The sequence below is a fragment of the Chrysemys picta genome, chromosome 3 (genome assembly GCF_011386835.1).
Source record: "Chrysemys picta bellii isolate R12L10 chromosome 3, ASM1138683v2, whole genome shotgun sequence".
Classification (NCBI taxonomy): domain Eukaryota; kingdom Metazoa; phylum Chordata; order Testudines; family Emydidae; genus Chrysemys; species Chrysemys picta.
In genome coordinates this window covers 166,791,666-166,813,590 of record NC_088793.1, presented here as the reverse complement: position 1 = coordinate 166,813,590, position 21,925 = coordinate 166,791,666, and the positions used below count along the sequence as shown (strand labels likewise).

Below are 21,925 nucleotides of genomic sequence, written 5' to 3'. Positions count from 1 at the left end.
CCATCTTCTATAGAGCAGGGGACACACACGACTGGGCTTAGGATGGAGGGAGCTTGCTGGCAGCAGCTGTGGTCTCAGCAAGCTGATCTAATTAACAAGGCAGCGTACTTAAGAGTAGGTTCAGCTGTACTTAAAGGGAAAATGCGCATCTCTCTCTCTCTCTCTCTCTCACACACCGTGTGTGTGTCTCTCTGATGCTGTCTCCCCTCCTTCCATTCCTGCTGCCTTATAGAGTGTGAGAGTTAACCCTTGAGGGCTCAGCCAATTGCTAGTTCATCATTTAGCAGTAAGGCATTCCCTGGGAAATATCCCACCCTCTGACTCCTCCACCTCAACCAAGCTTCACAATCGGCATTGTTGTGTTCCAGTATTAAATTGTTTGTTTAAAACTTATTCTATCTGTCTATCTATATGAAAAAAATTTCCCTGGAACCTAACCCCCTCATTTACGTTCATTCTTATGGGGAAATTGGATTTGCTTAACATCGTTTTGCTTAAAGTCGCAGTTTTCAGGATCATAACTACAACGTTAAGTGAGGAGTTACTGTACCTGTGCCCCATCACCTCTAATCAGAGATTTTTGGTAGCAGTGTCTGTTGAGCCCGCACATGTGCTCTCCCTCACTTGTGGTCTGCCTTGAGGCTAGCTAGCGCTACACAGGCAAACTCCCTTCAGTTCCTTCTCAAATACCTTTGGCCTCGAATGGAGCAAGCAGTTGTCCCTTCCTTATCTGCGTTATTAGCATAAGTAGTAGTTGTTTTTTTCTTTTTTTCTCCTTAATAGTTAGTGTTTCCTTTTTACTCAGGATTAAAAAAAAAAGAGAGAGAGGAGGAAAGAAGCCCTTTCTTTTGCATTCCTCACTGCTAGAGGGTGATAGCCTCCCCCTGCCTCCAGGGACATGCCAGGGTATTCTGGCTTCAAAGGGTGCCTCTCCTGCAAGGAGTCGATTCCTGTAACAGCCAGACACTCTTACTGTATCTGGTGCCTGGGAGAGTCCCATATACCTCAGAAGTGCTCCCCCTGCCACCAACTAAAGCTGCGGTCTCGCAGGAACTGGGAGCTGAAGTTAAAACTCCTCCTTATGGAGTCTTCAGTCTCCGGGGAACTCTGGTGCTGATCGCAGATCAACCCCAGAGCCTTTAACTTCAAAGGGAGTAGAGTTGTGAAAAAAAACAGTAGATTTCCCCCCATAAACGCTCGGGGAGAGGGGGCAAAAGAGCTCTGAGTCGTTGGCCAGCCAGAGGAGTTCCCCAGTGCAGCCACCTTGGTACCGGTGTCTCTGAAGCATGGTACCCAGAGGGGGCCTCCGCTATGAGCTCCACTGCACCACCTGGAGAAGCCAGGGGCTCAAGCTTTGAAGCAACTATACCGCCCCCTAAGGAGAAAGACAATTACTGTACCGTCTCTAAAAGAGTGGCACCGAGAAAACTTTCGGTACCAGGTGCGACAAAGCTCCCATCTAGGGTGTCGGAGAAAAACAGAGTTCTCACTATTTGTTTAGGTATAGCAAGTCAGATGCTTTATTAACACTCAATTCACACTGGTGTACACACACACACAAACAAACACACACACACCAAGGCCTTATTCCAAGTACTATTCCCAAGTACCTCAATGCATCACTCAAAGCGGTAAAAACCCCTCCTGAGGCGGTAACAACCCCTCAACACCGGTGCATACCTATGCACCTCGCATATGCATACAGGGGGTGGCAACAATTCCCCTAAGCCACTCAGCATCTGACCTTGCTGCACAGTCAATAAGTTCGGATGGCGTGAGCCCAACAGGGACAGACGGCCCCACGGACAGTCCTCCTCCGACACCCCAATAGAGATTTCAAAAGGTCTCCTACCTCTATTGTGGCGCCATGGGGTTCAAAGGGGAACGATCCGTAGCAGCTGCCGGTGCCTCTGCGGGCGTTGCCATCCTGGACGAGCCCCCAAATTGTCGGAGAAAAACAGAGTTCTCACTATTTGTTTAGGTATAGCAAGTCAGATGCTTTATTAACTCTCACAATTGCGCAGAGGGAGAGAGCTAAGCAGGTCTCTCAACAGGTAAACAATTACAGCAAGCATTTATACCTTTTGTTACAGACAATAATGAGCAACAGTTGCATTTTGTTTATACATAGGCCATCTTGATATCTCATTTCCTCACTTGTTTTGACTCTTGCCAACATACAATATTTTTTATACCTTATTTACACAAGGTCTTTTACACCTTATCTATACCAGGTCATAATGACTTCTTACACAGTTCTTTCTCACTTGCCTCACACAATCCTCGCTTCTACAAATCTTGCGTTATCAGGGTTACAGTTAGCCTGACTCTTGCTAACGAACTGTCATGTATTGCATCCCCTTCCTGTCAGTTCTTTCTCTGCTTCCACAAGGGAGTGCTCTGCACCTTCTCAACCATCGGTACTGACAACGTACGACTGAGCCCACAGTACCGCGTGAGCTCCAGTACCTTGGAGACCTGATGGTTGGGGAAGAACCACAATACCCATTATTTGGTACTGGGGCCCAGGCACTGATCCCATCCTAGCACACGGAATCGCTCTCAGCACTGGACCGTGTACCACCAATACCCCATCAGTACTACCCTTACCCGCTGACGAATCTGACAGTGACCAGGAGGAGGTCATTTCCCTGGCCTGCCATCACAATACAAGGGTCATCCTCAATTCCACCGAGCCGACCAATGATTGTGGCACGAGTCCCCTGGGGTAATCCCACTGCCCATGCCATGCCCCCCCTCCCCCTGCAATAGCCGTATTGGGATTCTTGGGCAACATCCACATCCCACACGTTACGGCTGTCCAGTGTCTCTCAGAGAAAGTCTACCAATGGTCTCCTACAGTTTGGCTGTCCAGCGCTCCTGAGCCAGGTGAGGAAGCAGCTTTTGCAGAACAGGAAGAATGTCTTGAAGGGGAAGCTACCCCTCAAAGCAACTTCTCATCTCCACCAGATGAGGCTGTAATGCCCCTCGCCCCCATCACTAGGTGATAATTTTAAGAACTTTCTGAATCTTACCAAGAAGGTGGAGATGATCTGCAGATTCCCCTACAAGAGGTGGCAGATACACATCACAAGCTGGTGGATATTCTGCACACCACCTCCTCATTGCCCTCCCAATTAATAAGGCGATTCCAGATACTTCCAAAGTCATCTGGCAGACACCAGCCTCCATTGCACCAACCAGCAAGAGAGCCAACAAAAAATACTTATCCCTCCCAAAGAGGCAGACTTCCTGTTTCAACATCTGCAATCCAACTCCACTGTAGTGGATGCAGTTAATGCACGAGGCAAGCAGCATCATGCCAAGTTGACTCCATACAATTGGGATTGAGAGGATGGCGTGTTCGTCAGTGACGTTACCGTTTAAAGTCTTGAATTACCACGCTGTCATGACCAAATAAGATTTTATTAATTATGGGAAACTCAATGCATCTGGAACATTTACTGAAGCTGCAAAAGGAGCAGTTTTAGACCAGTGTCAGAGAGGGTCAGTTAATAGCCAGAATGGTGCTAGAGATGGCACTGGACGTAGCCAATTCAGTGGCCCACTCAGTCTCCAAGATAATGGTAACGGGGCGGGCTTCTTGGCTACACCTTTCTGGGTTGCCCAAAAGCTTCAGAAGATCTCCAGTTTGAAGGGCCCAAGCTCTTTGTGGAGAAGACAGATTCTTCTCGCTACACCTTGAAGGATTCCTGGGCCACATTACGCTCCCTGGTAATCTACACTGCAGGACCGAAGAGAAGATATAGCTTTCAGCCACAGGACAGGTCACAACCTCCTCAATACGCACCATCCCAGTGCTGTTATGAGCTGAAGCATAAGAGGACCAGGGCTCAAAAGCGGAAGCAGTCAGCATTCCAATCCGTGACCTCTCAATCACCTCTTCTAAACAGGCTATCAAGGGCGGCACAGGCCAGGAGAGGTGCCGCTCTGCTGGCCCAGCCCCGCCGGAGCTGCTGCGGCCGGGAAGACGTACCCCTCCCCCGGCCCTTAGCTGCTGTAGCGAGAGGAGGCTTGAGGGAGTCCCCTCTCCCAGCCGCAGCCCTGGGGCAGCCTGTACCCCAAACTCCTCATCCCGTCTGATTCTGCCAAGCTTCACAATCATCACTGCTGTGTACAGTATTAAATTGTTTGTTTAAAACATATACTGTGTGTGTGTGTGTGTGTGTGTGTGTGTGTGAAAAAAATTCCCTGGAATCTAACCTCCCCTATTTACATCAATTTCCCCATAAGAATTAGATTTGCTTAACATCATTTTGCTTAAAGTAGCATTTTTCAGGAACATAACTACAACGTTAGGCGAGCAGTTACTGTATTTCCTGATCTCCAACGTGAAGGGAGATTGGAGGCCCATTCTAGATCTAAGGGCATTAAACAAATATGGGAAGGTGCAGAAGTTCAAGATGGTCATGCTAATAGCCATTATTCCAGCTCTAGAGCAAGGAGATTGATTTCCGGGCCTCAACCTACAAGATGCCTTCTTCCATATCTTGATACAACCATCATACAGGAAATTCCTATGGTTTACCCTTGTACAGGACCATTATCAGTACAGGCTGCTCCACCCAGGGTATTCTCCAAGGTTCTCTCTATCGTAGTGGTGCACTAACCCCAGTACAGTGACTGGCATTTATCAGCGCCAACCTCGATGCAGTACAAGCGAGAGCGTTCCTCCCACTACACAGACTCACCACCCTTACAAGTCTCATAGAGACAGTTCAAACCAGCCCCAAATATGGGCCAGGAATTTCCTGCAGCTGCTAGGTCATATGGCAGCATGCACCTTTGTCACCCCAAATGCCTGGATGTTCATGAGGTGTCTTCAGATGTGGCTCACTTCTGCCTATTCCCTGAATAGGGACAGATTAACCAAACTGCCCTTTGCAGTAAAGCACTTCCTGGATTGGTGAAAAGAGCCATCCAGTGTCCAGGCAGGCATTCCATTCATGCAGCTGCCACCAGTGCTGACTCTAACAGATGTCTTTCTCCTCAAATGGGATGGATGCCTCCTTAATAGGCTGGGGAGCTCACTGACACAACCACAAGGTTCTGGGAAAGTGGCCTCCCACAGAAATGACCTTCCATATCAATCTTTTGGAGCTAAGGGCTGTCAGGAACGCCTGTGCACACTTTCTGCCTTTCATCAAGAACACCCACACAAAGGTCATGACAGATGTATGTTTTACACAAATCGCCACGGGGGTGCCAGATTTTCCTCCTGCTGCACAGCAGCTCTCAAACTTTGGAATTGGTGCATCTGTCACAATGTGCTCATCTCCGCTATCTATCTGCCAGGGATACAGAATGTGACAGCTGATAGTCTGTCGGAATTTTTCTCATGACCGTGAATGGGAACTTAACTCTTCAATATATTTGCTCTTTGGGGGAACCCTGAGTACGGATCTCTTCGCTACTTACCAGAACAAGAAATGTCCTCATTACTGCTCTAGGGCTGGCCTGGAGAAACAATCACTGGGAGATGCCCTCATCCTCCCCTGGGACAGGGACCTCTTGTATGCCTTTCCTCTTCTATCCAAGGTCCTGTTGAAAATTCAGCAAGACAAAGCGAGAGTTATTCTGATTGCCACCTCCTGGCCAATACCAATCTGGTTCCCTTACCTGACACAGATGGCAGTATGTCCTCCGGTTTCTCTTCGGCCCATTCCTCACCTGCTCTCTCAAAACAATGGGCTGATCCTTCACTCTGCCTCCAGGCGTGGCTCCTTCTTGGTTCCAAGGCTTAGAGGCAGAATGCCCTGACAAGGTGAAAGACGTGTTGCTACACAGCCAAAAGTTGACCACTCAATTTACTTACCTACAAAATGGAAACCATTCTAAGTTTGTCATTCTAAGCACATAAGACCCACCCTGATCTTCCCTCCCTCTGATTTTACACTACATTTTAGACCTCGAGATCAAAACTCTCACTCAGCTCCCTTAAGGTACATCTCATGGCGAAAATGGCTTCCACTGCCAGTTAGACGGATACTCTGTGTTTGGTCACCCGCTGACACGTAGATTCCTTAAGGGCATACAGAATCTCTTCCCGCATGTGAGACCACCTGCTCCAGCCTGGGATCTTAACCTAGTCCTCTGGGCTTTTACTAGACCTCCCTTTGAGCCCATGGCAACTTGCTCTCTCCTACACCTGTCCATTTCTAATTGCCATCACCTCACCTAGGCACGTAGGAGAAATAACAGCCCTGATGGCACACCCACCATTCACGGTCTTTTTTTGAAGAGACAGTAACTCTGAGGCTGCATCCCAAGTTTCTCCCTAAAGTTGCCTCTGCTTTTCATATGTATCAATAGATCCATCTTCCTGTTTTTCCCCCGAAACCACATTGTAACATCAGGGAGGTGATTCTGCATATTCTAGATGCTAGAAGAGCACTAGCATTCTACTTGGATAGAACTAAGTCCCCATAACTGTTCCTTTCACTCGCGGAAAGATCCAGATGCTCCACAATATCAGCTCAGAGACTATCCAAATGGGTCTCTGGTTGCATTAATTGCTGTTATCAAGAGTGCAACTTGCTGCTTCCATCCAGAGTCCTCACGCACTCAACAAGGTCAATTTCTACCTTGGTCACATTCCTTAAAGATGTCCCTATCTTGGAAATCTGCAGAGCAGCAACTTGGGCCTCTGCCCACACTTTCGCAGAACATTATGCAGTCCCTGGAAATTCAGCCTCTGATGCCATCTCTGGCTCCACATTACTCTCTGTAGTAACAGACTCCATTCCAAAGTCCCAGCCTCCAGTGGTGGGTACTGCTCGGGAGTCACCTACAGAGGAGCACCCATAGGGATACTACTCAAAGAAGATGAAATTACTCACTTTGTGCAGTAACGATGGTTCTTTGAGATGTGTGTCCCTATGGGTGCTCCACAACCTCCCCGCCTCTCCTCTACTTCAGAGTTCTCCATAAGGGGTCTGTAGTAGAGAAGGAATTGAGGGGAGTTTGCCCGCGCAGTGCTAGATAGCCTTGAAGTAGACCACGAGGGAGGGAAAGCACATGCGCGGGCTCAATGGATGTTGCTACCAAAAATCTCCGATTAGAGATGCAGGGATGCAGATACATCTACAGTGGAGCACCCCTAGGGACACACATCTCAAAGAACCACTGTTGCTGCACCAGGTGAGTAACGTCCTCTTTTGTTAGGTGCTCCCTTAAGGTATGTCTACACAGGAATTAAAAACCTGTGGCTGGCCCAGGTCAGCTAACTTGGGTTCACGGGGCTCAGGCTGCATAGCTGTAAAATTGCAGTGTAGATGTTTAGGCTCAGACTGGAGCCCAAGCTCTGAGACCTTACAAGGGGAAGTAAACCCAAAAAAAGAGGGAAAGGCAATGGATTTGGTAGAGAGAATATTCAGCGGGAAAATGCCAACAAGCCGTATTTTCCCCTCCTACAATAATAACTTACAACTTGCCTGCCTGAAGCACTCAGTTTGGGAAAGAAGTCTTCAATACTTTATTTAATAATGGAAAAAGACTGCAATGGACAAGTGGATTTTGGAGGCTATTTAAAATTGTTCATAGTTTCATTTTGTTTGGACTGTATATTGCTAGTAAATGAGCTTTCTCTCTTTTTTCCCCCCACTGTCTCATAAAGATATTAATGATGCTGTAGAAACTTTTTCTTGATAGCTGAATTGACTGTCCATTTGAGCTTCTCTCTTATGCTACTCACTTTCAACCTCTTGATTAATATGCACAGCATTGTAGGAAGGAGAGTGAACTAGCAGTTAAAGCAGAGTAGTAGGTACTGTTTCCTTTCCAGGAGTAGATTAGGGAAACTAGATGGTGTTATGAGTGCTATCGAGGCACTCTGTTTCTGACTGTGAGATTACCCTCCTTCCCATGTGGAGTATATTAAGGAATTCCCTACTGAATACTGGCAAGTCTGAGGAGATATCCTCATAGCTATTGTGGCCATATTGGCCTTTCCCTGTGTGTTCCTCTGAATTTAAAAGATCTGAAGAAAGGGAGCCTTCTCCCACAAGCGGTTCAAGGAAAATGGCCCTCCCCAGAATAGTCTTGCCCAGATCAGTCACTCTTGCTGGTACCAAGAAAACAGTCTCTCCTTTTACTTGTCCCAGTTACTCTAGCTAAAGAACTAGGTGTGTCTGTCAAACATCTGTACATCGATACAGATCTTGATGATAAAACATCTTCAAATGTGTGGGGGTGCATCATCTCCCTTTCCTGGAAAGCTTAGAAATGATAACTAGTATCTTAAAGATATCTTCAGTAACATCAGAGAAAATGACACACCTGGTTCTGGATATTCTGAACGTAAGAACGGTCGTACCAGGTCAGACCAAAGGTCCATCTATCCCAGTATCCTGTCTACCGACAGTGGCCAGTGCCAGGTGCCCCAGAGGGAGTGGACCTAACAGGCAATGATCAGGTGATCTCTCTCCTGCCATCCATCTCCATCCTCTGACAAACAGGGACACTATTCCTTACCCATCCTGGCTAATAGCCATTAATGGACTTAACCACCATGAATTCATCCCGTTCTCTTTTAAACTCTGTTATAGTCCTAGCCTTCACAACCTCCTCAGGTAAGGAGTTCCACAAGTTGACTGTGCGCTGCGTGAAGAAGAACTTCCTTTTATTTGTTTTAAACCTGCTGCCCATTAATTTCATTTGGTGGCCCCTAGTTCTTATATTATGGGAATAAGTAAATAACTTTTCCTTATCCACTTTCTCCACATCACTCATGATTTTATATACCTCTATCATATCCCCCCTTAGTCTCCTCTTTTCCAAGCTGAAGAGTCCTAGCCTCTTTAATCTCTCCTCATATGGGACCCGTTCCAAACCCTAATAATTTTAGTTGCTCTTTTCTGAACCTTTTCTAGTGCCAGTATATCTTTTTTGAGATGAGACCATATCTGTACGCAGTATTCAAGATGTGGCGTACCATCGATTTTATATAAGGGCAATAATATATTCTCTGTCTTATTCTTTATCCTCTTTTTAATGATTCCTAACATCCTATTTGCTCTTTTGACCACCTCTGCACACTGCGTGGACATCTTCAGAGAACTATCCACGATGACTCCAAGATCTTTTTCCTGACTCGTTGTAGCTAAATTAGCCCCCATCATATTGTATGTATATTTGGGGTTATTTTTTCCAGTGTGCATTACTTTACATTTATCCACATTAAATTTCATTTGCCATTTTGTTGCCCAATCACTTAGTTTTGTGAGATCTTTTTGAAGTTCATCACAGTCTGCTTTGGTCTTAACTATCTTGAGCAGTTTAGTATCATCTGCAAACTTTGCCACCTCACTGTTTACCCCTTTCTCCAGATCATTTATGAATAAGTTGAATAGGATCGGTCCGAGGACTGACACTTGGGGAACACCACTAGTTACCTCTCTCCAGTCTGAGAATTTATCTTTAATTCCTACCCTTTGTTCCCTGTCTTTTAACCAGTTCTCAATCCATGAAAGGACCTTCCCTTTTATCCCATGACAGCTTAATTTACGTAAGGGAATTTACGTAAGGGAACCCTTTGGTGAGGGACCTTGTCAAAGGCTTTCTGGAAATCTAAGCACACTGTCCACCGGATCCCCCTTGTCCACATGTTTGTTGACCCCTTCAAAGAACTCTAATAGATTAGTAAGACACGATTTCCCTTTACAGAAACCATGTTGACTATTGCTCAACAGTTTGTTTTTCTGTGTGTCTGACAATTTTATTCTTAACAATTGTTTCGACTAATTTGCCCGGTACCGACGTTAGACTTACCGGTCTGTAATTGCCAGGATCACCTCTAGAGCTCTTTTTAAATATTGGTGTTACATTAGCTAACTTCCAGTCTTCGGGTACAGAAGCCGATTTAAAGGACAGGTTACAAACCTTAGTTAATAGTTCCGCAACTTCACATTTGAGTTCTTTCAGAACTCTTGGGTGAATGCCATCTGGTCCCGGTGACTTGTTAATGTTAAGTTTATCAATTAATTACAAAACCTTCTCTAGTGACTTATGAGGAGAGGCTGAGAGAACTGGGATTGTTTAGTCTCCAGAAGAGAAGAATGAGGGGGGATTTGATAGCAGCCTTCAACTACCTGAAGGGGGGTTCCAAAGAGGATGGAGCTCGGCTGTTCTCAGTGGTGGCAGATGACAGAACAAGGAGCAATGGTCTCAAGTTGCGGTGGGGGAGGTCCAGGTTGGATATCAGGAAAAACTATTTCACTAGGAGGGTGGTGAAACACTGGAATGCGTTACCTAGGGAGGTGGTGGAGTCTCCTTCCTTGGAGGTTTTTAAGGCCCGGCTTGACAAAGCCCTGGCTGGGATGATTTAGCTGGGAATTGGTCCTGCTTTGAGCAGGGGGTTGGACTAGATGACCTCTTGAGGTCCCTTCCAACTCTGATATTCTATGATTCTATGATTCTATGATTCTAGTGACACTTCAATCTGTGACAGCTCCTCAGATTTGTCACCTACAAAAGCCGGCTCAGGTTTGGTAATCTCCCTAACATCCTCAGCCGTGAAGACTGAAGCAAAGAATCCATTTAGTTTCTCCGCAATGATTTTATTGTCTTTAAGGGCTCCTTTTCTGTCTCTATCATCAAGGGGCCCCACTGGTTGTTTAGCAGGCTTCCTGCTTCTGATGTACTTAAAAAAACATTTTGTTATTACCTTTGGAGTTTTTGGCTAGCCGTTCTTCAAACTCCTCTTGGGCTTTTCTTATTACGTTCTTGCACTTAATTTGGCAGTGTTTATGCTCCTTTCTATTTACCTCACTAGGATTTGACTTCCAATTTTTAAAGGAAGTCTTTTTATCTCTTATTGCTTCTTTTACATGGTTGTTAAGCCACAGTGGCTCTTTTTTAGTTCTTTTACTGTGTTTCTTAATTTGGGGTATACATTGAAGTTGGGCCTCTATTATGGTGTCTTTAAAAAGCGCCCATGCAGCTTGTAGGGATTTCACTTTAATCACTGTACTTTTTAACTTCTGTTTAACTAACCCCCTCATTTTTGAAATTAAATGCCACAGTGTTGGGCTGTTGAGATGTTCTTCCCACCACAGGGATGTTGAATGCTATTGTATTATGCAAAAAGAACAGGAGTACTTGTGGCACCTTAGAGACTAACAAATTTATTAGAGCATAAGCTTTCGTGGACTACAGCCCACTTCTTCGGATGCATATAGAGTGAAACATATATTGAGGAGATATATATACACACATACAGAGAGCATGAACAGGTGGGAGTTGTCTTACCAACTCTGAGAGGCCAATTAAGTAAGAGAAAAAAACTTTTGAAGTGATAATCAAGCTAGCCCAGTACAGACAGTTTGATAAGAGGTGTGAGAATACTTACAAGGGGAGATAGATTCAATGTTTGTAATGGCTCAACCATTCCCAGTCCTTATTCAATCCTGAGTTGATTGTATCTAGTTTGCATATCAATTCCAGCTCAGCAGTCTCTCGTTGGAGTCTGTTTTTGAAGTTTTTCTGTTGTAAAATAGCCACCCGCAGGTCTGTCATAGAATGACCAGACAGGTTAAAGTGTTCTCCCACTGGTTTTTGAGTATTATGATTCCTGATGTCAGATTTGTGTCCATTAATTCTTTTGCGGAGAGACTGGTATTATGGTCACTATTTCCATGCGGTCCTGTTATAGTTACCTCTTGGACCAGCTCCTCCGCTCCACTCAGGACTAAATCTAGAGTTGCCTCTCCCCTAGTAGGTTCCCATACCAGCTGCTCCATGAAGCAGTCATTTAAAGTATCGAGAAATTTTATCTCTGCATTTTGTCCTGAAGTGAAATGTTCCCAGTCAATATGGGGATAATTGAAATCCCCCACTATTATGGAGTTCTTAATTTTGATAGCCTCTCTAATTGCCCTTAGCATTTCATCATCACTATCACTGTCCTGGTCAGGTGGTCTATAATAGATCCCTAATGTTATATTCTTATTAGAGCATGAAATTTCTATCCATAGAGATTCTATGGAACATGTGGATTCACTTAAGATTTTTACTTCATTTGATTATACATTTTCTTTCACATATAGTGCCACTCTCTCCCCCGCACGACCTGTTCTGTCCTTCCGATATATTTTGTACCCCGGAATGATTGTGTCCCACTGATCGCTCTCAGTCCACCAGGTTTCTGTGATGCCTATTATATCAATATCCTCCTTTATCACAAGGCACTCTAGTTCACCCATCTTATTATTTAGACTTCTAGCATTTGTGTACAAGAACTTTAAAAACTTGTCAGTGTTTATTTGTCTGCCCTTTTCTGATGTGTCAGATTCTTTTTTTATGTGAATGTTTATCATCTGTTCTGGCCCTTATATTATCCTCTTCCAGCCTCTGCTCCTGACTATAACCTGGAGATTCTCTATCATTAGACTCTCTCCCCTAAGAGAAGTCTCTGTCTGATCCACATACTCCTCTGCAGCAGTCGGCTTTCCCCCATCTCCTAGTTTAAAAACTGCTCTACAGCCTTTTTAATGTTTAGTGCCAGCAGTCTGGTTCCACTTTGGTTTAGGTGGAGCCTATCTCTCTTGTATAGGCTCCCCCATCCCAAAAGTTTCCCCAGTTCCTAATGAATGTAAACCCCTCCTCTCTACACCATCATCTCATCCACGCATTGAGACTCTGAAGCTCTACCTGGCCCTGCGCATGGAACTGGGAGCATTTCTGAGAATGCCACCATAGATGGCACCATGGGTTTGCCTTGCAGAAGTAAGATACCCTACTGCTTCGTGACACTAAGTATACCCTAAATGAACCTGGTTAAATCCATCATCTAAACCAGCAGTTGTTAAGAAATCAGACAAGTTTATACCAGCTGCATCTTCAGGGCTTCTTGTTCTTCCAGACCTACTTAGCTTCAAATTAATTAATTGGTAGTGGCAACTGCCATTCTAAGAGCAAAAGGGGGTTGAGTCCATTCTACCCTTTCAGACAGAGAGTAAGAAGGTGGTAGATACTCTGGTTAGAAAAGTGTTCTATGCCACACCAGGCACTATTAGAGTGGCAAACTATGAAGCAGTGGTGTCCAGATATCAATATTGCCAATAGGAGGAAATAGTACTGTTTTGCCCAGTCACTGCTGGAAGACCAGAGAAAACTAGCCAAAGCCTTTATCATCATAGGTCAATTACTTGCTTAGCACATATTAAGAGCATCCTTCTGTGCTTTTGATGCACCATTCAGAATTACTTTGAGGGGCTTCTCCTTGCCGTGTTCATGAATACTCCTGCAGTTGCTCCAAAAACAAGAACCCCAAATAGATCTCCATTTAATGGTAAAAACGAGGAATCAGGTGGCACCTTAAAGATGAACAGATTTATTTGGGCATAAGCCTACATGGGTAAAAAAAACACTTCTTCAGATGTGGATACAGACTAACACGGCTACCCCTGTGATACTTGACACCATTTAATGGTGTCTAGCTGTTCAGCTGTAGATCAGATGAAGTTCTAGAGAAACTGAAAGACATCAGGCCTATTGCAAAATCTATAGGATTTCTCAGATGACTAGGAAAAGATTTGGGGTAACTGTCTCTCTAGTCCCAGTTCATTTCAAAAGAAACAATTGTAAGATGTTCATGTTCAGCATCAGCAGACATGCAGACCCTACAAACAACAAGCTAAAGGGAGATCTGCTGCATAATCTTCCTCTGCACCAGCCTCAGGTTTGACAAGATGAACGAGAATCCCAGACCAGTTTTAAACCTGTCTCCCCTTAAAATTTGGGAACTTTCTTAGATGACTATCACCACATCCAGTGATCTTGGAGATCATCCAATAGTGCTGCTCCATTCAATTAAACACCATCTTTTTCTCCATCATCCCTTGTTCATTCCTTCTCTCTCTTCAGGGATCCTCTTCATGAGAACTTACTATGATCAAACGTTTTGCTGCTTGAGTCAGGTGCCATAGAAGAAATTTCCTGAGGAATTTCAGAGGAATAAATTTTTTTTTTCAGATAATTTCTGACCCCTGAGATGGAGGCCTCCAACCTATTCTAGACCTTCAGAGAAGCTCAATTTACTCATCAGCTCACATTCCACATGCTTACCCCAGTCTCTGTCATGTCTTTCTTATCTACAGAGCACCCTGAGGCATTTGATTTACAGGATACATATTTTCACATCTCAATCAGACTTTCTTATTGAAAAGGTTAATTACTGTTGTGACTAAGATAAAGGAGATCCATTATTAAGTGGCTTCCCTTGTGCCTATCTAAAGCAACTTGAGTATTCATAAAGTACCTTGCAGCATCACATAGGAGATGTCAAAGTATTCATGTCTACCCTTATTTGGATGATGATTCACTGAGGTGTTCTCCTAGGAGAATCATGCAAAAGTTATAATACAGACAACACATTTCCAAACACCAGGGTTCAAGATATATTGGAAGATGTCGTACACAGCTATAACCCAGATGACAATTTTATTGGGGCAGCTTTTTTTCTTCCAGAAAAAAGATGTTTAGAGTAATAGTAATACTCAGGAGAACTCATGTCATGTACATATCTCCATATGCATGTCTAAAGATGAGGCCTCTACAACACTGGCTAGCAAGACATTTATACCAAATATAGACAGCATATTTATGAAATTGCCACTACCTAGAGTTGTGTTCCTATATCTCATGATGGATTTGAATGCAAGTTATTTCAAGACATTTCAGCATTAACTCCCTGGCTCCATTGGCCACAGTCATCTCGGATGCTTCCAATTTTGGCTGGAGAACTCATTACAAGAATTTGATCGTTCATGGTCAGTAGAATTTCTGGGAGGAAAAATCCATATCTGTGTTCTAGAATTAAGACCAATATATTGGTATCTCAAGTCCTTTCGCCCCTGATTTAGCGAGTGTTTCAGGTAGCTATCAGTAATGTCACAGCAGTATTTTACATGAGCGTACTTGGGTGAGGATACAAAAAGACTATGGGAAAGGTGTATAGTACAGCAAACTTATCCTATAGCTCTCCACTTTGCAGACAAGGAAAATGTATGCTACTGGCAGATTATGCTATATTATATATGCTACTGAGCAGAGATTTTACTTAATCAGCAGAAGTAGTCACTCAAGAACTCTGTAGTAAATGACAGCTTCTCCCTGTGAGTTTATCTGGAGATAGATGTATTTGCAGCAAGACACAATTTCAAACTTTGGCGGTCTTGCTCCAGAGTAGGAGTGGACAGTGAGTCCATCTTGAATTACTTTCTTCTAGACTGGGGACTAGCTTTTCTTTGTATAATATTTTCCCAATTTTTAAAGGGTATCTTTTTGTCTCTATCTCTTTTATTCTCTTTAGCTATGGTGGCACATTTTTGGCTCTCTGTTTTGATTTGTTTTTTTAAATTTGGGGTATACATCTAGTTTGAGCCTTTCTTAAGGTGTTTTTAAATCGTTTCCATGCATCTTGCAGGGATTTCACTCCTAACTCTGTTCCTTGTAATTTCTGTTTAATTAGCTTCCTCATTTTTATGTATTTCCCCTTTTTGAAGTTAAATGCTATTGTGGACCCTGAACCAAGCATGAGAATTTAGGGTTGGGATAATATATCTAAGTACTTCTCATGTACTAACTAATCTTTCTGAGATTTTTTTCAGCTTTAAAAGTTGTGAAATCAAATTTGCACATTGTTTTCCTCCAACTTTGTACAATTTTCTTATTCCCAATATATTATAAACCTTTTTTCTGGGTAAGACTCTGTAATGAGTTGTATAACTCCAATTTCTAAAAGGAGATTTGCTCGTTCCACAGTCATGCCTTGGAAGAAGGGTCGCTGAAAAGAGGGGGAATTTGATTTTGGCATGGTGTTGAACTGGAGAGATGATTCTGTCTGATCACTTTGGGCACTTTTTCAAAGGCACAAGTGGCAGCTTTTGGTGCCTGACTGCCATTTGTCCCTTTTGAAAATCTCTATTTTCTTGGACCCAGTAGGCTAAAGAAATTTGAAAGTTGTACCTGGAAAAATTGAGCCAAATGGTTTTTGAAGGAATAATGGAAAGGGCAAAATACAAAATCAACTTGGGGATTCTCTAGCAGATTTTCAAAAATACAATTTAACATGAACAGTGTGAAGCAGATTCCCTCAGGAAAACAAATGCAAGTGTAGTGGGACTGATAATAATGCAAAGATGAAAAGAAAAGGGCAAAACAGTTGTTTAAAAACATTTTTGTTTAGGTTCATCTTGATAGTATATAAAGGCAATTGTTTAGTTTGGGCTTTTGAAATTTGATGAGCAACACTACAAGTAACCAACTTTTTTCTTTGCAGATTAGTTCTAATATTTTCAGAACACTTCCACCAAGTGATAATCCAGATTTTGATCCAGAAGAAGATGAACCTACTCTTGAAGCCTCCTGGCCTCACATACAGGTATAGGATTACTTTTTCACCATTCTTGAAATGTAGAAACTAAATGTATTCCTATGGATATTTCTTGGAAAGAACAATTTATTGCATCTGCTTATCATTCTCCCTTCTAAATTTAGAAACGTTTGGATTATTTTTTGAAAAAATTTAAATGCATCTTTCTGCCACAATTACACACATGAGCCCCTCAGAAAGGAGTTAGGTATGTTTTGATTCTTGAAACCAAGCTCCTATGTTTTTATTATCCTATCATAGCTGAAAACCTGGCGCATGTGTTTCATGTACAATACAGTATAGCAATATTTTGGCTTCACTTTTATCACAATCATGTTCAAACATTGCACATTTTGTACACTTCATAGCGGATTTTCTGTATGGTTTAACTAAAGTACAGATGTATATCAACAAATTAGTTTTCCTTTTGACAGTAAAGAAAAAGGAGCAATAGACTTACTTGTCTTGCTCAAAAGAAAAATTATCTCCCTCTTCTTCCCCTCCCCTCCCCCCCCCCCCAAAAGCCTACAATACAGGCATTGTAGTTGGATAACAGTTGGCGAGTTATTTCATTGTTTCACTCCTGTACCAACCTCGTGACTTTGTAGCAGTGCTCTGTTTATCACGATTGATTTGTGGTACCGTTTTCTTTCACATAACTGTTTATTTGAACAAGCAAACATAGGCTGTAGTCAGAAGGGTTCTGATCGCATGTAGTGACCATACATTTAGCTTCAGCAATAAAGTATCTAGTATTTAAAGCCTGGGTTTGTGGGGGGTGTCCTCTTGAAGTAAATCAATAGGGAGCAGATAATTATACTACCTGGTACTCACCACTACATATCATTTGGTGATTTCAAATGCCACTTTTTAACTATATAATCCATAATTGTGCTACTTTAGTTAAATAACAGAAAATAGAGCCATGAATATTCCCTACAAAAAGTACCTGCTCAAGGCAGTATTTGGACGCTTAGTCAAGTTAAAGATACAAATTTCCCTGAGCACTGACCATTCAGCCTGAGTTCCTAATAACGATTAACCCCTGGAGGAAAGGAAAATGTCTTTGACTGAATTTTACCTGCATGAGAAATAGCTATAATTGCAATGAGTCAGAGGCTTGATGAAAGGAAGGAGATTAGAGCAGATGGCTCCTACATACAGTCAACACATAGATCAGCTATATCAGAGGACTTTGGTCCATCAGGAGTAAGAACTGAGAAATGCTTGTGAAGTTCACTTGAAGGCATAAGACAGACATCTACCTCTCCCTGTAGAAGTGATATCGTTCTCTTGACATGCTCAGCTCTTCTTAGAGTATATGTTTCTATGGGTACTCCACCCTATGATTTGTGTGTGTGTGTGCGCACACGCGCGCCTGTGTGCTCTCTACCAGAGCCTGCAAAGCAGTGTCTGTGGGTCTGTGCAGAGCAGCACCTCGTGCTTCCAAATAAGGGCATATAAACAGTCACGAAGCTGCTGCCACTCACCTCCTTCTCAACCACCTCTGGCTTGAGACAGAACAGTTGCATGTCCACTGTTCTCAGCTTCCCACTTTTCTTAACATAGACATTTTCTTTTTTTCCCTTTAGTTCAGTTATTTTATTTCTTCACTCCTGTTCTGTTTAGAAGGGGGCTTTTTACCCCTCCCCCCCTTTTTTCTTTAGAACCCATGTTTTTAGTCCTTTAGCACTCTAGGTTATGCAGAAGACCCTGGGGTTTAAGCCCTGCCAGACTTGCCCCGGGTCTTTGCCCCATAGTGATGGGCATTGTAGCTGCCTCCACTGCCTCGGAGACACCTACCCACATCCTGTCAAAATGTATGGTCTGCACAGGGTTTAAAGGCAGGTCTAGAAAAGCCAGAAAGGCTAGACTTAAGAACCTTTTAATGGAAAGCTCACTAACCCCAGCGGGATCCACTCCTCTCCCTGCCCTCCGGTAATTCGGCCTCAATGTCCCAGGCTGCTCTGGTAGCTGTTGCAGTTCCAGCAGCACCTTCACAGGTTAAGACATCTAAAAACAAGCCTCTTTCTCTTGCAAGGGAAACAAGGAGGAGGGGTATAAATCCCACTCTAGGGAGACCTTGCATCTCTCAAGGGGTCAAGGGCCTTGAGCAATCTACTTTCCCAGATGCTTTGCTGCATGACTCCATCCCCACTTTAGAGGCAGACTATCCACTTCCTGCATGATCAGCATGGGCTATTCATTTGCTTCCACTCTATTTCTCTCCCTTCTCCTTTCCCCATCTCTTTTCAGGGACCCCTCTCACAAAGAGCTCTTAAAACAAGAGGTCCTGTCCCTCTTACTCCTGGGGGCGATTGAGCCAGTTCCCCCAGAATTTGTTGGAAGAGGGTTCGATTTCAACTATTTCTTACTCCCCAAGAGGGGCTGAGGGTGGAGACCGATTCTTGACCTCAGAAACCTGAGTGCACACATCCCATCGCAGCACTTCAAGAGGGTGATGCTAACCACTGTAACTCCATCAATAGATCTGAGAGACTGGTTCATCACCCTCAACTTCCAGGATGCCTACCCATCCCACAAATGTTTGTTTCATAATAAGCTCAGAACACTACCAGTATTAAGTCCTTCCCTTTGGGCTCTCCATGGCCTTGGGGGTCCTTACAAAGCTGCACTCAGCAATGGTGGCTCATTTACATCAGTGGGGCTTAGCAGTATTCCCATACCTGGACAGTTGGCTTCTCAGGGGTCAATCAGCTCTAGTGGTCCAGTTGGCAACTTCTAAGGCTCTAACCCTATTTCAGTCTCTGGGCCTTTGTATCAATCAGCAGAAATCTACGTTGACCCCAGTCCAAAGAGTAGACTTTTTCGGAGCCTCTGAAGACTCCCTTACTGCCTATCTCCCCAAAGAGATTTTCTACTCTCTCTAGTCTTATCTCAGCAATACAGTACAGCCTGCAAACTGCAAGAACCTGCCTACAACTCGGGCCGCGTGTCGGCCTCAGGTGCTTTCACATGTGGCTTAACACTGTGTACATCCCAAACAGTGACTCCAAACTCATCACAGTACCTCAAAGTTTTGGTGTCTCTCAGGTAGTGGAAGGACCCACTGAAGGTCTCCATAGGAACCCCTTCATCAGACCCTCCCCTCCCCCGCCCTCAAAAATCCTCCCAGTAGCTAAATATCTCTTCTCTTTTGAGATGCGGGAGGAGCTCACCTCCAAGAAGCCACAGCCCATGGCAAGTGGTCTACACCAGAGGTCTCACTCCACCTCAATATCCTGTTCAGTATGCTTATCAGCACTTCCTACTCAGGGCCAGTTCATCAGAATAATGCTGGACAACAGGGAAGCAATATAATATAGCAACCAACAGGGTGAAGCCAAGAGCCAAGTCCTTACTCGCAGATTCACTAAAACCGTGGAACTGGTGCATTTCCCATCAGATGAAAATCTCAGCATTTTATCTTTCAGGCCTACAGAATGCAATTGCAGATTCCCTGAGCAGAAAATTCCTTCAGGACCATGAATGGGAACTCAATTATTCTGTTTTTCACAGCATCTGCCAGACCTGGAATCTCCCAGAAGCAGACCTTTTAGTCACCCCAAAGAACATGAAATGTCACCTTTTCTGCTCCTAGGGAGGACATGGCTGCAATTCATTGTGAGATCCCCTCATAATACTGTGGTCCTGTATCCTGCTGTATGCTTACCCATCGCTACCTCTCATTCTCAAGACATTACTCAAACTGCAACAGGAAAGAGCAAGGGTTATCCTCATAGCGCTGCCCTATCCAAGACAAGTGTGGTACTCTAACCTCCTTCGTCTATCTGTCGCAGTGCCTCTCTGTCTTCCTCTCTCAGGAAGAATCTCCTGTCACAGAACTCTGTGACCCGTATCCATCTAAACCCCTCCTCCCTGAACCTGGGAGGATGCTTCTTGAGCCTGGAGCTAAGCTGTTAAGATAAGTCCAGTCAGTTCTCCTATCCAGCAGGAAACCTTAGTTTTGCAAGTTTTTGTAAGGTTACTTACTTACGCGTCCATTCCCAGTGTTCGCTTCAATTTTCTTAAGCATCAGAAGTTCCACTGTCTAAAATCCTAGATTACCTAAATCCTAGATTTAAATCCTTGATTTAAAGAGTCAAGGTTTATCAGCGAGCTCAGAGTACATTTGGCTGCTATAATAGCCTTCCACTCTCTCATTGAGGGCTTCTCAATTTTTGCCCACAATACTACAGCCAGATTCCTCAAGGGCATGTATAACTTGTTTCTCTCTGTACAGAACCTGGCCCACCAGTGGGATCTTAATTTGGTTCTCAATGCCCTGAGGAAACCCTCCTTTTACCAGTGGCTACCTGTTCCCTCCTTCACCTCTCTCTCACGATCTTATTCTTTATAGCTATCATTTTGACTAGACAAATGGAAAAGCTTGGTGGTCACATGGCAGACCCACCGTTTACTACCTTCAATAGAGATAGTTATACTATGTCTCCATCTTCACTTTCTCCCTGAGGTCTCTTTAAAATACCATATTAAACAAGAAATCCATCTACCAGCATTCTACCTAGAGCCTCATGCTTCCAGAGAGGAAACTAGCCTACATACCTAGATGTCAGAAGGGCTCTTGCCTTCTACCTTGACAGGACTATGATGTTCAAGGCGTCCAGATTATTTGTATCATTTGCAGAGATGGTGAAGGGATAGCCTATTTCCACGCAGACTGTCGAAGTGGGTTTCAGGATGCATTTTAACTAGGGCTGTCAAGCAATTAAAAAAATAATCACGATTAATCGCACGATTAAAAAAATTGTGCGATTAATCGCGCTGTTAATAATAGAATGCCATTTATTTAAATATTTTCTGATATTTTCTACATTTTCAAATATATTGATTTCAATTACAACAGAATACAAAGTGTACAGTGCTCACTTTATATTTATTTTTGATTACAAATATTTGCACTGTAAAAAACAAAAGAAATAGTATTTTTTCAATTCACCTAATATAAGTACTGTAGTGCAATCTCTTTATCATGAAAGTTGAACTTACAAAAGTAGAATTATGTAAAAAACAAACAAACAAACAAAACCTACATTCAAAAATAAAACAATATGAAACTTTAGACCCTACAAATCCACTCAGTCCTACTTCAGTCAATCACTTAGACAAACACATTTGGTCACAATTTGCAGGAGAGAATGCTGCCCACTTCTTGTTTACAATGTCACCTGAAAGTGAGAACAGGCTTCGCATGGCACTGTTGTAGCCAGCGTCACAAGATATTTACATGCCAGATCTGCTAAAGATTCATATGTTCCTTCATGTTTCAACATGGGGCGGGGGAGGGATAGCTCAGTGGTTTGAGGATTGGCATGTTAACCCCAGGGTTGTGAGTTCAATCCTTGAGGGGGCCACTTAGGGATCTGGGGCAAAATCAGTACTTGGTAGTGAAGGCAGGGGGCTGGACTCGATGACCTTTCAGGGTCCCTTCCAGTTCTGTGAGATAGGTATATCTCCATATCTTAAAAATATAAATATTAACCACAATTCCAGAGAACATGCATCCATGCT

At 43.6% G+C, this 21,925-nt stretch overlaps 1 protein-coding gene across 5 annotated transcripts in view; it reads left to right on the top strand.

Annotated features, from left to right (window-relative positions):
* Positions 1–21,925, top strand: part of PPP2R5A (protein phosphatase 2 regulatory subunit B'alpha) — a 174,683-nt gene that overhangs the window by 117,373 nt on the left and 35,385 nt on the right. For all 5 annotated transcript variants that reach the window (XM_065590650.1, XM_005306320.5, XM_065590651.1 and 2 more), the window contains one exon: positions 16,301–16,402. In XM_065590650.1, coding sequence (XP_065446722.1) covers positions 16,301–16,402 — 102 coding nt within the window. The remainder of the gene's footprint in view (positions 1–16,300; positions 16,403–21,925) is intronic.